The 16210-nt window shown below is 27.7% G+C and overlaps 3 protein-coding genes across 5 annotated transcripts; 2 read left to right on the top strand and 1 right to left on the bottom strand.

Annotated features, from left to right (window-relative positions):
- The first annotated feature begins 3871 nt into the window (after window positions 1–3871).
- LOC126855883 (uracil phosphoribosyltransferase homolog) lies at window positions 3872–9312 on the top strand. Its single transcript, XM_050603949.1, has 7 exons — window positions 3872–4151; window positions 4403–4445; window positions 4734–4883; window positions 5009–5153; window positions 5248–5378; window positions 5490–5553; window positions 8819–9312. Exons 1-7 carry the CDS (start codon window positions 4024–4026, stop codon window positions 8869–8871), a joined length of 714 nt encoding a protein of 237 aa, XP_050459906.1. The 5' UTR covers window positions 3872–4023; the 3' UTR covers window positions 8872–9312.
- A 398-nt stretch (window positions 9313–9710) lies between these two features.
- On the bottom strand, window positions 9711–13730 carry LOC126855893 (SH3 domain-binding glutamic acid-rich protein homolog). 3 transcript variants are annotated; one of them, XR_007688294.1, is made up of 6 exons: window positions 13409–13730; window positions 12389–12571; window positions 12072–12221; window positions 11449–11489; window positions 11089–11372; window positions 9711–10986 (listed from the first exon to the last, which is right to left on the bottom strand). XR_007688294.1 is itself a non-coding variant. In XM_050603961.1 (5 exons), exons 1-5 carry the CDS (start codon window positions 13451–13453, stop codon window positions 11204–11206), a joined length of 588 nt encoding a protein of 195 aa, XP_050459918.1. In that variant the 5' UTR covers window positions 13454–13730; the 3' UTR covers window positions 9711–11203. The 3 variants fall into 3 exon arrangements, 2 of the variants coding, with proteins under 2 accessions (XP_050459918.1, XP_050459930.1); XM_050603961.1 differs by having other exon boundaries at window positions 9711–11372; XM_050603973.1 differs by lacking the exon at window positions 13409–13730 and adding an exon at window positions 13015–13333 and having other exon boundaries at window positions 9711–11372.
- Window positions 13731–13773: 43 nt separating this feature from the next.
- LOC126855917 (60S ribosomal protein L37a) lies at window positions 13774–15522 on the top strand. Its single transcript, XM_050603999.1, has 4 exons — window positions 13774–13818; window positions 14590–14715; window positions 14969–15097; window positions 15346–15522. The coding sequence occupies exons 1-4, from the start codon at window positions 13789–13791 to the stop codon at window positions 15490–15492; spliced, it is 432 nt and encodes a 143-aa protein (XP_050459956.1). The 5' UTR covers window positions 13774–13788; the 3' UTR covers window positions 15493–15522.
- The last annotated feature ends 688 nt before the right edge of the window (window positions 15523–16210 follow it).

Raw genomic sequence — 16210 nt, 5'->3', positions numbered from 1 at the left:
CCTTAAAACACTTAAAAATACTACTGATTCGCGCAATACTTAATGTAAAGATAATTTTATATAAGAACCGTCTTCCCACATCTCTTTTAATAGAAAGTGTCTTATCACCTCTTCTCAATGTATATGCGCACACATATCATTCGCGTAACATTACTGAACAATCTTCTTTTCAATTCACCAATTCATTGTAAACATATGTAATATCGCTGATAATAATTTATATATCTCATCAATTTATATGTCTCATCAGAGATATACACATATACACAATACTAGCGATAATAAAACAAGAAAATATTAACCAGTATTTATAGACTACGATTCGCTAAACGATATTGAATATTGCGAATATTGAATTGCTATTAACAGAAATTACGAGAAGCAGATTCTAAGTTTGATTATATATATATATATATATATATACTTCTAGAAACGCAACGAAAGTAATGCTGTAAATATAAAGAGAAAAAATCATATTTTGTCGTGACGAGTGTGTGTGTGTGTGTGTGTGTGTGTGTGTGTGGTGGTGGTAGTGCGTGGTGTGTGTGTGGTGTGTGTGGTGTGTGTGTGTGTGTGTGTGTGTACGTACAGAATGCGTGTCGAAAGAGGGAAACGGATAGAAAAAAGAGATAGTGGGAGAGAATGCGAGAATGATAGTATACTTGTAACAAATATGATAATATACTTGTAATAAAGCATATAAAAGTTGACTTAAGAGTAATAGTATGAAAGTAGAATTACAAGAAGATAAATATTTGCCTGTTAAAAAATGACTATTCTATGTTTATGTTTGATAAAAGCTATTTCTACATACTTTAATGAGATACTTCTGCTGTAGCTCAGTGATAATTATCCTTATTTGTGTGTGTGCGTGTGTGTATGTGTATGTGTGTGCGCACTCAATGACGGAATTTGCTTAACTTTTTCGTGTGCGAGAGTAATTAGCTGTATAAACATTCTATTATAATCAACAAAATTCTCAATCCATTTTTTCTTCAATCGTAAAAAAGAAAAAAAAAAAAACTACTCAATGAAGAGTCTTCCGTTTCCATTAGTATGGTATCATTGCGTGAATAACGATGTTTGCGTTATAATATTAGGAAAAAATTTGACAAAAAAATGAAAAACTTTTTGCCAATCATGACAATATTTGGAGGAAGCTGTGCAAAACGAATCGGATTATGCGATATTCAAAGAGCTTAAATACGACAGACTGCAATGACAATTATATGAATATATATATAAATATATATACAGTTGTAAGAGAGAGAGAGAGAGGGAGAGTGAGAGAGAGAGGGAGAGGGACGATTGTAAGTATGAGAAAAACACACCGGGCGTAAGGCAAACAGCAGTGTAATATTAAACAGATCGTATCCTTTCTAGAAATAATATTGCGGATATTCATCAATATTATTTCTTATTGATATATATATATATATACATATAAATATTAAATATACAGCGCAAGAAATGTTATATAGGAAATGAAAAGTATCGACAGAGTTTTATCCATCCACTATCAACTAGTTCAGTAGTCCTTGCGTGAAAATTACGAATTTTTTTTTATTGTGAAATATTGTAAAAACTAATCACAGGACCAAACGCGCGCGCGCGCGGGTTTGTATACGTATAATATAAATTATACATATTTACGGTAGATATGCGCGCGCGAGATTGATCTCAATTCCGCGATTATATGTGAAAAAAAAACGCGTTTGGAAATTTAAAAAAACGATTTTAGACGCTATTGACCTAGTTGACCCGCAAGGAAAAAGACAGAATAAAGACGCTCCCAATATACACTGAAAATATTTCGTTGTCGATATAGAGAAATATATAATTACCCATACAGAAAACATACAATTAGAAAGTAGTTTTATACATACATGCAACACACACACACACACACCGAAAAGTATCAGTACGAAATAAAAGAAAAACTTTTTACACAAAATGTATTCTCCTGCTTATTCGCTCTCTCGCGCGGAGAGATCGATGTCATTTCTAAGGATTTTCTCCCTTTTATATCTTATGTTTCTCTTTTATTCTTGATTAATTCAGATATGAGAGAGAAGTAAAGATTCACATATCGCATAGAGAGAGAGAGAGAGAGAGAGAGAAGTAAATATGTAAAAATTCGAGAACGGCGAAAATATCCTTAGTAATAATAACGCAGATGCAAGTAATATCGATACGGAATTAATAATAAAATAATTTATACGTACACATTGACGATAAATCGTGCATGGAAATTGCATTTTCTCGTTGCATCCTCGGCGAGATAATAATGGCGGGAAGAGGATTCCGGGCACACCAAACGGACACACGACGACACCGAAATCGCGATGTATTACATTATCGATGATCGTATGCGTTTAATTCGTGATGGCGAACGTCTGAACACTTCGCGAGACACGATTTTTCACACGCGCGATTCACTTTTGAAGGATAACGATCGCGAAGGCCACGGAGCGATTCGAATCGCCGTCGCGGCGCGTTTCACTATGGCCGCGATTCGAGACGATATTGCGATTCTCGAAGTATGCATATCGATTGTAGAAAAAGGTCTGCCAACCGGCAAAATTGCCTTTTGCAGCAAACTTTCCATCTAATCATTGTTTCTGCAATCAAATATTTTTTGTTATTTGCATGAAAAAACAATAAACTAATAAAAATTAATTAAGATTTTCTTCCTTTTATCTGTAATGTTTCTCTTTGATTAATTCAGACATAGGTATGAAAGAGATGTAAAAATTCACATATCGCATTGAGGGCCAATTTCACCACCTTCGGTTAAGTTAACCGACGGTTAAAATCAGCAGGGTGGCAACAGAAAATAGAGGTGAATGAAAACCAAGCATTCTTATCATTTCAGTTGTCACCCTGCCATCGGTTAATCTAACCGAAGGTGATGAAATTGGCTCTAAGAGAGAGAGAGAGAGAGAGAGAGAGAAACGCAATTAAAATATATAAAAATTCAAGAACGGGATTTCGAAAATATTCTTAATAATAATAAGGCAGATGCAAATCGTCGCGGAATTAATTATAAAATGATTTATGTACACATCAATTGTGCAGCAAAATTGCATTTTCTCGGTGAGATGGTAATAGCGAAGAATAGGGAAGAAGAAATCACATAAAAATGACACAATGAAAAACACAATACCGAAATCGCCACATTAATGACAATCGATGCGCGTGTAATTCGTCACGACGAACGTTTGACACTTTGCGACAGACGATTTGTCACACGCGCGAGATTCACTTTTGAACGATCGCGAACGATAACGAGACGATATTGCGATTCTCGAAATATGTATGCGATGCATGTAGAGGAAGGACTGCCAATGGCAGAATTGTACGCAACAAACTTTTCACCTTTTACTTCGTTTCTATAATTTAATCTTTCTTATTACGCGCATCAAATAACAATAAATTAATAAATTAATAAAAATAAATTAATAAAAATAATTTTACTATTCATAATATTCTCTATCATTGATAGAATAATATCAGTAAAATGCAGATATATTTTATTTGATAGGTGTTGGTCAAATTGGCTCTTGTAGATTCAAAAAATTTTAAATATATATATATATATATATATATTAAAAACATATGTATATGTGTGTAATTATATTCGTGTATATAAAATATATTATAAAAAAATTTTATCAATCGCTGTATCTCGGATAGAATGCGAGGTAGTCGAGTAGAAAAGTATCTCAATTAATTTTAAGACAAACACATAAGCACAAAGAGATCGACCAATCGCATATGTTTAATATTCTTATGCAGTAATCTTTGTATTAGATAGATTGTGATTGGTTGATATTTCTTTATACATATATATTTATGCAATACTATACAAATATGTGATCTGCGATGTGTCTGTGAGGTCTTTCACTAGCTTTCATTCTTGATTTCGGAGTAATCGTGTATGCGTCGTAACCTGCCGCATTATTGTTCACAGTGATTATTTACCGGTATCCTCACAGTGACACGTGGTGTAACGCGACCATCATGGGAAGTACGGACACCGCAACGAAATTGTTGAACGATAGTTACGAAATCGAGGAATACGGGATGAACCTGAAGATTCTACCCTGCAACAATCAGGTGAAAGAGTTGCAAACCATTTTGCGAGATAGGTAAGTAACACTGTCTGTATTTTCCAATAATAATTAACAAATATAAATATAAATTTTATTTTTCAATTCTTTTCTGCAGTTTCTTATTGTTATCAGAAAAGGATATTGTTGATACTTGTCAAATTTAATTAAGCAATAATCATATATGTATATTTTATTTGGATATGCACATATAATTTAATGCTAGATTCTCTATAGATTATTAAAAACGTCAAATAGTCAATTGCTTATTAATGGATCTCATTTTATAGGAATACCACAAGGAGCGATTTCAAGTTTTATGCTGATCGTTTGGTAAGATATGTTTGATTTTATGATAAATATATGCATATTGTTGAAAGCATCTACTGTATTTAGACTCTAAATATAATTAAAATATATGTGTATGATATAACACATTGTGCTGAAATTTTTTTTTTAACATTCTACTATTGTACAAAATTTAAACAAGATCGTCTAAGGTTTAAACCAGTAATTATTTAAGATAATAAGTATATTGATTGCTCTAAATGATTCTTCTTTGATAAATCTATTATTTTATGAAAAAAATATTATATTATAATTTCTCCTAAAATATTTTAGATCAGATTAGTTATCGAAGAGAGTTTGAACCAATTGCCTTTTACAAAATGTGTGGTGACAACTCCAACTGGTGCCAAATATAAAGGTTTAAAATATCAGAAGGGAAATTGTGGTGTATCTATAGTAAGAAGCGGAGAGGCTATGGAACAGGTATTATATAATTAATACTAAACATATTACATATATTATATCTAAAAGATATCTATATGTGAATAAAAGAGAAATATTAAATTAAATATAATATTAAACTATCATGGAATAAATGTTTTTTGTAGGGTCTACGAGATTGTTGTCGTAGTATCAGAATTGGTAAAATATTGGTAGAAAGTGATGCAGACACACATGAAGCTAGAGTAGTTTATGCTAAATTCCCAGATGATATATCTGAAAGAAAGGTTTTATTGATGTATCCAATAATGAGTAAGTCTTAAATAATTTTTATATTGCAATAACCTAATGTATATGCAGCATTCTAAATTAAAACATTTATAATATATTTGTTATGCACATATAGGTACAGGAAATACTGTCATAAAAGCTATAGCTGTACTGAAAGAGCATAATGTGCTCGAAGAAAATATTATCCTATCAAATTTGTTTTGTACACCAATTGCGGCCAAATCTCTAGTCACTGCCTTTCCTAAGGTAATTGTCATCATATATTTATATTTGCATAATAATAACATCTAATTTAAATCAATTAGCTTTGATAATATAAATCTTTTCGTTTTAATAAATCATCTTTTTTTTTTATAGATGAAGATTTTAACTTCAGAGATCCATACTGTCGCACCAAATCATTTTGGACAAAAATACTTTGGTACGGATTAATTATATTTCACTACTGCATAATACGCTAAAAGAAATATAATGCATAATAAAATCGAGAGAAAATCAATTAAGAATGATTGCATGCTAAAAAAATTATAAATGGATGCTGTATCAAGCTAATTAATAGTTAAAATCATTTGTATTATATTTAATAGTGATTTACGATACATTTAAAAAAGTGTTCTTTTTTTTCTATAATTTCTAAATATATATTTAAAAATTTAACTAGAGATTATACAATTTCTAAAATTTATTCTTTAATTATCCATTTTTTATCAAAAATTTATTATCTTTAGTGTTAGTTTTGATTATTGTAATTAAAATATATATATATATATATATATATATATATATATAAATAAGATTATGTATTATTAGTATATATGTTTCATATGAAATTATATATTTATTATGAGTGGTTTTATATATTAGCTGTAAACATTCTCTTGATTTTCTCTATTTACCATAAGACTGTAAGTAATACATTTGTTTTTAAATGTTTAGAATCGATTGAAAATACCGAAATAGCTGATATTTTTACAATGATATCTCTTTTATTAGACAACAATTTTTCGTCAAATTTTTCTAATCTCTTTGCATCTTGTAGTAAACATTATAGAAATATTATGAATTTTATATGTGCCATACTTCATACAAAATATTTGCATAAATTATCTCGCTTTATAATAAACTGAGTCTCATGCGATAATACTTACCAATTCATATTGCATATATATACAAATTCATACACACATACGTATATACGCATCTCTTAATTACAAATTCATGGAATCACCGTCGTACTAAAAAATAAAAACAATTTGATAGATAAATAATTAAGAGCTAGACATTACAACAAATTATTTTCAAAATTATTTTATTTTTTATTGTTTCATAAAAGATCGTTTGACTGAATTTGAAAAAACAAGATCTTAACTGACATTAAATTTGTAAGTACTGTAAATGAGTAATGTCAGATTTTCTATATGCATACTATACAACATGTGTGCAATATTTGTATAAGTATACAGAAAGAAAAAAAGCTAAAAATTTATTACAGCTTTTTTTTGTCATCAGATCTGGTTTAGATTTTATTATATTACTGTATGTGTATTAGCATATAAATTTCATATGGAATAAAATTAATATATACTAATGAATTTTAACTCACATAATATGAAGCATAATTTTGTTGAATTTTACAGTACATGCATATATTAATTGAATACGTTTTTTAAAGTATAATTTAATTAAAATAATATTAAAAATTTATCACTTATAATTTGACTTAATTGTTGTCGAAAAAATAAATACCTCATTATATGTGTGTTACATAGTATCTTGAAATAATACATTATATGTATTATTTTTGCTACATATATCTTACAGAGATCTTGTGAGAAATTAATTTGTTTAAATAATATAAATATAAATGTTTACAGAAAAGCATAATATGAAATGTGATAAAATGCATTGAAATGTGTTAGAATGCATTAAAACAATCCTGAAGATGCAATGTTACAATAATTTAAAAATTATACTTTTGTATGTTTTTTAAACTTATAAAAAGAAATATTGTATACATGTGAAAAGAGATAAACAATTTTGTGATCTAAAATGCTTATATCAATAATTTATAAAAATTGAATAATTTTGATTCATTCTTAATTGTTGCATTTTATACGTAATTTTTAATCGAATATTTGTTTATGTTGATACTTATAATAATATACATATTCTTTTTACATTTTAGTCGAAAGGGGTACAAATGTTACTTACAATAGTTTAATATACATAAAATATAGTACATTTTAGAATGTTTAATGTGAAGAGAATTAAATAGTATAATGCATTATGTAATTTATTTATTTACTTAATGTCATATAAGTATTTTGATGCGATTAGGGAGAGATAATCTTAATTGTTAATGTCAGTTAAGAGCAAAGAAAGGTATATGTAACAACATATACAAAACTATTCAGTATACAATATGTAGGATACAGTTTGTGAAGTCAAAATACAGTTTATAACTCAATAACTGAAAACTGAAAGAAATATGCATCTGAAACTTTATAAATCTTTGATATCAACAAAAAAATATATAGATTGAACACCCATTGAATGAGCTATGCAGCTTTTACATGCAAGTTTTAAAAAGTAATATAAAGAAATATATTTGATATTATTTGCAACACATATAAGTAATAATTATTACATGTTTATTTAAAAGCTAAAAAATCTCAGTTGCAATATTTTAAAGAAAAAAAATATCTTTAAAAGAAAAAAATATCTTCAAAAAAACATATTCAAAAAAAGAATTTATTGTTTAAAAAAATCTAGATTGCCTATAGAGCTTTCTCTCTTATTAAACTATTTGCCTTATAACGTGCCTATGAAAAAGCTGCATTCCATATTTACAGCAATATCCTAGTAAGACCAATAATTCATGTAATGTAAATTTCCGTTATTGGAGATGTGAGATGTATTATATGTCCACACTACTTAAATTATAAGTTTATTTACATTATCATCTTTTACGAATCAACAATAAATTTATTTAATAAATATATTGTATTAATATTGATAAATATAGCTATATATATACATATATATGATATTAATTATTAATTACTTAATATATCAAATAAGTAAAATAAACGCAACTTTGTGAAGATAATCTATGTTTTATTTTTTTTATTTATTTTTTTTTTATTTTTAAATATGAAAATTTTTAGATGAAAAAGCTTACATATCTAGTATATTCATGTTTTATCATATTTTCATTATCATTATAATAATACAACTTAATTACAATTAAATAATGACTTAATATTAATTATGTAAACTGTAAAATTTTTGTTCTATACATTTTTCTAATCTTCTTAATCAATTTATCAATTTCAATCTATCATTAAATTTATATTAGTTTTATTACTAGTAATAAAAGTTATCACAAAAAACTTATCTGTAAATTTATCAAAGAATTCACTTATGAATAATTTCTTAGTATATCCAAAATATCCTGAATTTTCTCTTTAGATGATTAAAATATATTGCTATTATAAAAAAAGATATATGTAATGAATGATACATTATATATATTATTAGTAACAAGAACATAATTTATAAACATTTTTGTGTAATCAAATATTGGCAAATTTTTTTATTATAAAGTATATTTTCTTTAAATATAAACACTTTTATATATGCCAAATATATATTATTAAAAAAACATTGATAATTATTGTTTTCAGGCTGTACTCGTGTTGTAGTGGAGACACCAAATATACAAGAGAAAGATAATTGAGGAATTATATTTGCATAGTATTGTTGAGAGAATCTTAATCGAATTAATCAAAATTAGTAAATTTAATCATTCTATGAAATAAAAGAAATGTACTGTACGTTATAACTTTTATAGATAAATCTCAGGCTATATAGGTTTAGTTTTAGTTCGAAAAGGATATTTTTAGATATTATATGTCAAGAAGAAATATATATTTTGCGTGTTTTTATACTGCTTAAAGAATCAATATAGGCTTGTTATAAAATAATATGCGTATATTTGAATATTATATTTATGTACTTACCATTGTTTGACAATGAAAAGTAGAATTAATCAAATTCCCCAAAACATACTCTATTTAGATAATATAATATTTTTATTGTTTTGTGATATATGATTAAAAATAGATCTTTTAAGGATATATAAATGGAATTTTAAGTTTAAATTATGTTTATTAATAAAATTTTGTATGCTTGTAACAATGATCATTGTGATCCATATATATATACATATACATATATATATATATATATATATATATATATATATATATATATATATACATACATAATGTATAATGAATATTATCTTTGTAAATATGGTTATATTTAATGATTATATATATACATATATATATATATATATATATATATTTCTAATATAAATGTTAAAATTTATTTTAACATTAATATATTGAATTGTTATCGTTATCGCTTCCCTATCTTTGTAATAAGAAAGACATATTGTTAACAAGGAATAAAACTTTTTTCCATTCTCCTCCTTTGATTGCAATAAATTATATATATATCAACCATAAACTTAATACATAGTGTTGAAGAATAGAATTATAATAACAAAAATAATTTTTATTTCATTTATTCATAACAAAGCAGTTCGTATATAGCAAATGCTGCATAAAGCTGAATTTTTTATGATAATGGTATTGTTTGAACGATATATAAGCAATAAGAGATTTACACAAGATATTAATCTTATCTAATACAAGAAGAAAATGTGTTATTAAAGCAATAAGAGAAATATAGGCCTCTCAATTGCTACAACTGCTGCTATTATCATATACTATTATTTTAAAAACATTAAAACTATAATTTATATCAAATAAATATTTCTCACATATTATTAAGAATTTATTGTTTCCATCCAATAGTAGCAGTTGTAAGAAATTTTTTTCTTTGTAAATTTTTATATATTATATATATTATAATATAACTTATAAACATTTCAAATCTTCAATTTTTTTGTGTTTTAAAGTAGAACTCTCTTTAAATATAAAAAATCCATAATCACAATTGATTAAAATCAAAGGTTTTGATAGATCATGCTGAGTAGTAACTGTGAGTCATATGCATACATATCGATGAAATTATGTCATGCTAGTATGAATCATATGTACTAGTAAATTCTGTTATATATATATAGAAATATGAATAAAAGTTTATACAATAAAAATAGATATTTATAATTGAGCTATAAAAATCTAGAAATCTCTTCTTTTTTGTTCTGTTTTTTTCTAAAAACTATATAATTCTCTTTAATATGTAATATATAATAATTTGAAGAAAAATTTCAATGACTTTTTACAGCATATTTGAAAAAACTGTTTTCATACCTTAACACAATGAAATATTCAAATAACAAGTTAAAATTATCTTTAATACTGTATATGTTTGAGACTTTTAAATGTATAATATAAGTGTCAAAATTTTCTCATGTGTAACGTGCAATTATATTTTTAGATCTAAAGAAATTTGATTTATAATAGAAATATATCTATATTTGTCCTCATATATCTCAAATAATATTGTATGTATGTTGTGTGTATGCATCTCTGTTGCTATATTCTATATATATATATATTTTTATTTGCACGCTGCAACATAATAATCGAGAAGTTGCATACTTATGAAAAACAAAAAGGTAAAAGAAAAATATATACTTTAATTTCATTGTCGAGAGTGTTGTAATATATTGGGTGTAGTGCAGTATGTGAAACAATGCAAAATAATAAACAATAAAGGTGAAGACGTGTATAAGGATAGCAATATGAAGGAATTGTCTCATATCACGTAATCAAACCTGTTGGAAAAGACATTGGTGTGTGAAGACGCGCTTGATCTAAAATACAAAGTATATTCTATAAAAGTATGTTCTCTATGCGTGTCACTTGTACTGTTCATTCAGCAGACTTTCCAATACAGAATATTATCTTGGCAGTACCTTCATTCAGCCTTAGTAATGTAATAAACGTAGCTTTGCAAAATACGCTTGTGGGTGGAAAAGGAAGGATGTATGGAATATATCCCAACTTTACATGTGGGTATATCTCTCATATCTATTCCTCTTTCTCTTGGTCGTCGGATTTCTCTTCATTTTTATCTCCATTATCTTCGACATGTTCGCCTTCGTCACTAGTGATAATTTTTGTCGCGCTATCTACTTCAGTCGGTTTAGAGTCATCTAAGGCTTTATTCTCGCTGTCTAAAGTTGTTCTTTCTGGTAAACTAAAGAAGATAATATTATAAATTTTGCTAATTTAATATATTTTTACATTATAATAATATGTTTTTCCTCAATTACCTGTCGGAGAGTACTATATCCGCTTCTTTGTCCGCAGAAGGCTGAAAGAAACAATTATGTTAGATAGAAATTATAAATTTAGTAGCAAAGTCATAAGGCAAGTGAATATCGAAAAAATGAGAGGAAAAGAGAAATAGATAAAAGAAAGTCTTCTCTCATGTGTACGTGCGTGACAAATTAAAATAATTATACAGCTAATAGTGCTTTATTATTACAAAATTACATACAAGATATAACATCTATTAATGTATATATATCATCATATGTCAATTCCTTTTAAATATAAGAAGTATAAAAATAAGTATAAGTATAAAAAAATAGTTTTTCAACATGTATTGTACACGTGTCAAATAAATACATTGCTAGAAATAACAAGTGGGCACGTATTTATTGTTTGATACATGTACAACATATACATGTTAACAAACTATTCTATTGTACTTTCTATTTATATATTGGAAATAGTCATGTATTTATTGTTTGGCAATCTATAGTTTGGCAATCTACAGTTCCGAATTTTTCCTTTTATAAACAAAAGTGTATATATACTTTTCTTTGTGACATATATAATTGAAAAACAAACTAACAAAGCTCTTTTAAACTAACAAAGGAAATAGTATTACCTCTCGACTTGAAGTATTTCCATTCTCTTGGATTCCATCACTCTGAGATTTTGAATCAAGAGTGATTTCTGCAGTACTGACTGCCGGCATTACTTTCAAAAACTTTTCCAATTCATCCAATTCGTTTGCTAAATCAAAGTCTTCATAATCCTGCAAAATTTAATTGCTTATATGTATTGCATTAGAAAATATTTCATTTAGATAATTATTTTTACTATTATGTTGCATCTATATAACACATTTGTAGAATTAATATGCATTATTTGAAAATAACAAGATTAAATTATAAACAGCATAAAATGAGAAAAGGTAATTACTCCACAATAATCATCCTCATTAAATATTTGCGGTGGTAATGGATACTTATTGGTTCTTGCATTACTATTAGCTTGCATGAATTCTTTCTCTAATTCCTTGCCTGGCTCTGTTATATCAATAATCTCATATTCCACATTTTTACTATCTAGAATCATCGTCACACGTTGTTGTCTTTTCTTCACCTGTAATGTATTTATTATATGATTCAAAACTTTAGACTTTCACTAGTTTATAATACAAACATGGAGCTACTTGAATTTATTAGAATTAATTGTAAATATAACATGCAACCTACATTTATATTATACATAATTTATTCAAAAATGATAAATATTAAATAAAAATTAATATTAAGTATCACACAATTTTATAATAAGATGGAATCAGCTGTTCTAATTTTTTTACATTGTATTTTCATAATAAAATTTATATAATAGTATATATATAGATTATTACAAAATATTAACTTTTGATCGATAATAATAACTGTCACAATAATAATTAATATTATCAACAAATATCTGCAATACATTTAAAAATTAAAAATAAAAAAAAACATGTGGATACATTTTGTCATATAATGTAACATTTTGTAATACTGTAATACTGTCAAACTAAAATATACCTGCATGTAACACTGTCAAACTAAAATATACATAACAAATGCGATTCCGTCGCTGCTCCGACTTTATTGAAACGAACCCCGACAAGACCCGTGATGATCAGCTGTTAATAAAGTTTACATGACACCACCGTATGCGTCCATTGTGAAGGAACGCGACTAATGGAACCGATAAAAAAGCGTAATGCACGCGCATATCATATCGCGTATCCCAAATGACAGTCCCCAATCATTACGCGCTCCGGAGCCGCGAGACGGTGTCGTTCGTGCTGTAACTTGATACAGTGACGACGACGACGATCTGGCGCGCGCGATGTCAGGCCAAGTCAGGATGAAGGCGCTCCACACCCCGACATCGAGTATCGCGTGATCGTCATCGTCGAGAGCCCAAACTCACTTCCTTGTTGCCGCTGATACCCGATATGTAGATTTTGACGACCATCGTTGGCTGTACCACCGGCTGGCTGGCTGGCTGCCTGGAACACGACGACGTACACTCTCTCGCTGCGCTCCGATCCGATTAGCGATCGGACGTACGGAAGTACGGGAACACCAGGGGCAACTTTGTAGCCGATCACCAACAACCGGTCGCTCCAGTCGCTATTAGCCGATTACACTAGCTTACACGCTGACGCGTAGTACACTGATTTTAACGAGCGAAAGACGGGCCGGCCCAAGTCCGGGCTTTCCGCTGCCTGCCTGGTCTCTACGTCATTCGGGGGGCAGGGGGACCGGTTCTCTCTCTCTCTCTCTCTATTCTATTGCCGCACCCCAGGGATGAATAACACGCTTTTCTTATGTTGCGACGTAATATTTACAATAGTATTTTTAAATAATAAAGAAAATAATTTTTTAGAAATAAATTGAGTAAAGATAAATATTACATACGTCAAAATTCTCAGAGATATCGACAATTTTTTATTAATTAAAAATTTACATATAATATTTTTAATTAATGTATATATACTTTAATGTATATATACGTTCCTGTATTAGGCAATTTTATCGATAATTTATGGTATTGTTTAACACGAGTTTGAGTGTAAATTAGAGAGAAATATTTATCTTTTTCCCCCATATTTATAAATATGCGTCTCTATAATTTGATATAAAAATATATAATCTCTCACTTAATGTTTTATTATCTAGGCCTTAAAAAAAGAAACTAAGTAAACTTCTTTTTTATTTAAAAACTATCACATGATTTTATACATAAAATATACATATGTATAATAAAAAATATAATTCATTTGCGAGAAATATCTTTGTACTAATATTTATTAAAAAAAAGATTATATTATATATACATGAATTTTATTACGTATTTCATTTTGTTGCGCAATATACATATATATGCTTTAATTATATTTTTAATAGACGGGATTAGATATATATCAGCAAGAGAAAAAGAGATATTGTATTTTTAGAAAATGATGGAATCCATAGTAACATGGACAAAACATCGTTTAGAATTTCACGACATATATAATTGAAAAATTTTCGATTAATTAATCTCAAGAATTGTTAAACTTTTCCCGCGCTCAGTTGAATTCGATCTTGCGATTCATTTCCTTTCAGCAAACTTCCCGCGTTGACACTCAGCGGGGTGACTCGGATCTCTCCCCTCTTCCTCCAACTCCAACTCTCTATCGCTCTCTACCTTTTTCCGGTTCTTTGCAAAAGTGTTTTACACTAATCAAGATGGTAAGATATTTTTCATCAAACTTTGTGTATCAAATCGTATCGAAATATGCACGACATTGATTGTTGAACAGAAGTGATCATTTTCGAGAAACTTTTAATATATATATTTAATCGAAAAATGTTAATTCCACGTGACCGTAAAAGTTGTAACTTTAATAGGGAGGTTATGTTTTGGAAGCAACCTATATTGAGCTTGAATATTGTCAAGTTACGTTCAGCAAGATATTTTACAATTGTTTGAATTTTTTAACAGGCCAAACGCACGAAGAAGGTCGGAATCACCGGTAAATATGGCACTCGCTACGGTGCCTCCCTTAGGAAAATGGTGAAAAAGATGGAAATCACACAACACAGCAAGTACACCTGCTCTTTTTGCGGCAAAGTAAGTAATTTTTATGCTTTAAAAATTAATGCTATAAAATGTCTGGAAAAAGATAAAGTTTGAAATCATCTTTGTGTGATCTTTGTGTATTTTTTTTAGAGTTAAGATCTTTCTAAGAAATGCATTTTATTTTATTTTATAAATATATCATAGATCATTTATAACATCTGATGACATTTATAATATCTGATGATTCACAATAAATAGAGTATGAGAGAAATCTAGCTATATTGTTCTATTTTTGATAGGAAGCAATGAAACGCAGCGTTGTAGGAATTTGGTCATGCAAACGATGTAAGAGGACAGTTGCTGGTGGCGCATGGGTATATTCCACAACTGCTGCCGCTTCAGTAAGATCAGCAGTGCGCCGATTACGTGAAGTAAAAGAACAGTAAATGTATTTAATAAATATCTTTTTGTCAATATTTAGTGTCAATTTGTTTCATTTAATGTAAACCGGTTATTCTTAATTGATTTGTGTATTTATATACAATAACGAATTTACATTATATTTCATTAAAGTGACAACCCTTTTTTATATTAGGCTTATGTTGATTGTACATGTAAAAACAAGTTATTTTTTATTGCATTCTTTATTGATTCATTGTTCATGGAACAGAAATTGTTTATTAATACAAAAACTCGTTTACAGATTCTAAGAAATGATTTTGAACATGAGTATATGATAGTAAATATATAATAAATTATTGCATTCAGTGTGGGAATTATAAGTATTGAAATAATATCAACGATTTTTTCACATATATAACGAAATTAATTATTTATTCTAACAAGATATTATATCAATCATTATATGCTTATGCTATAAAGTTTTATAGAATACTTATATGGTACCATTTTAACAATTATAAACAAATTAATTTTAAAAACATTTCTCTTTTTTGTCAATCTTTTAACTACATTTAAAAAAAAGAAACAAAAGTTGGATTTAAATATTAATGTACGCATTCATTTTTACAAATTTTATCTATTTAAAAAATGTTTTATAAATCATATTAATATCATAATATATATATTTATATTATTTAACTCAATAGAACATACAAGTAATTTTATTGTCTTCAAAAGATTATGCTTACACAATTCATACTA

This window comes from Cataglyphis hispanica, chromosome 2 (genome assembly GCF_021464435.1).
Source record: "Cataglyphis hispanica isolate Lineage 1 chromosome 2, ULB_Chis1_1.0, whole genome shotgun sequence".
Classification (NCBI taxonomy): Eukaryota; Metazoa; Arthropoda; class Insecta; order Hymenoptera; family Formicidae; genus Cataglyphis; species Cataglyphis hispanica.
This window is presented reverse-complemented; position numbering and strand designations above follow the sequence as displayed.

Coding starts and splice junctions, on each gene's coding strand:
- LOC126855883 (XM_050603949.1), top strand. CDS start 4,024: ATGGGAAGTACGGACACCGCAACGAAATTGTTGAACGATAGTTACGAA. Junction 4,152..4,402: donor CAAACCATTTTGCGAGATAG/GTAAGTAACACT, acceptor CTCATTTTATAG/GAATACCACAAGGAGCGATT. Junction 4,884..5,008: donor GCGGAGAGGCTATGGAACAG/GTATTATATAAT, acceptor TGTTTTTTGTAG/GGTCTACGAGATTGTTGTCG.
- LOC126855893 (XM_050603961.1), bottom strand. CDS start 13,453: ATGGTCGTCAAAATCTACATATCGGGTATCAGCGGCAACAAGGAA. Junction 12,572..13,408: donor GTATCAGCGGCAACAAGGAA/GTGAGTTTGGGC, acceptor AATACATTACAG/GTGAAGAAAAGACAACAACG. Junction 12,222..12,388: donor ATGAGGATGATTATTGTGGA/GTAATTACCTTT, acceptor TAAATTTTGCAG/GATTATGAAGACTTTGATTT.
- LOC126855917 (XM_050603999.1), top strand. CDS start 13,789: ATGAATAACACGCTTTTCTTATGTTGCGAC. Junction 13,819..14,589: donor CGCTTTTCTTATGTTGCGAC/GTAATATTTACA, acceptor ATTTCCTTTCAG/CAAACTTCCCGCGTTGACAC. Junction 14,716..14,968: donor GTTTTACACTAATCAAGATG/GTAAGATATTTT, acceptor ATTTTTTAACAG/GCCAAACGCACGAAGAAGGT.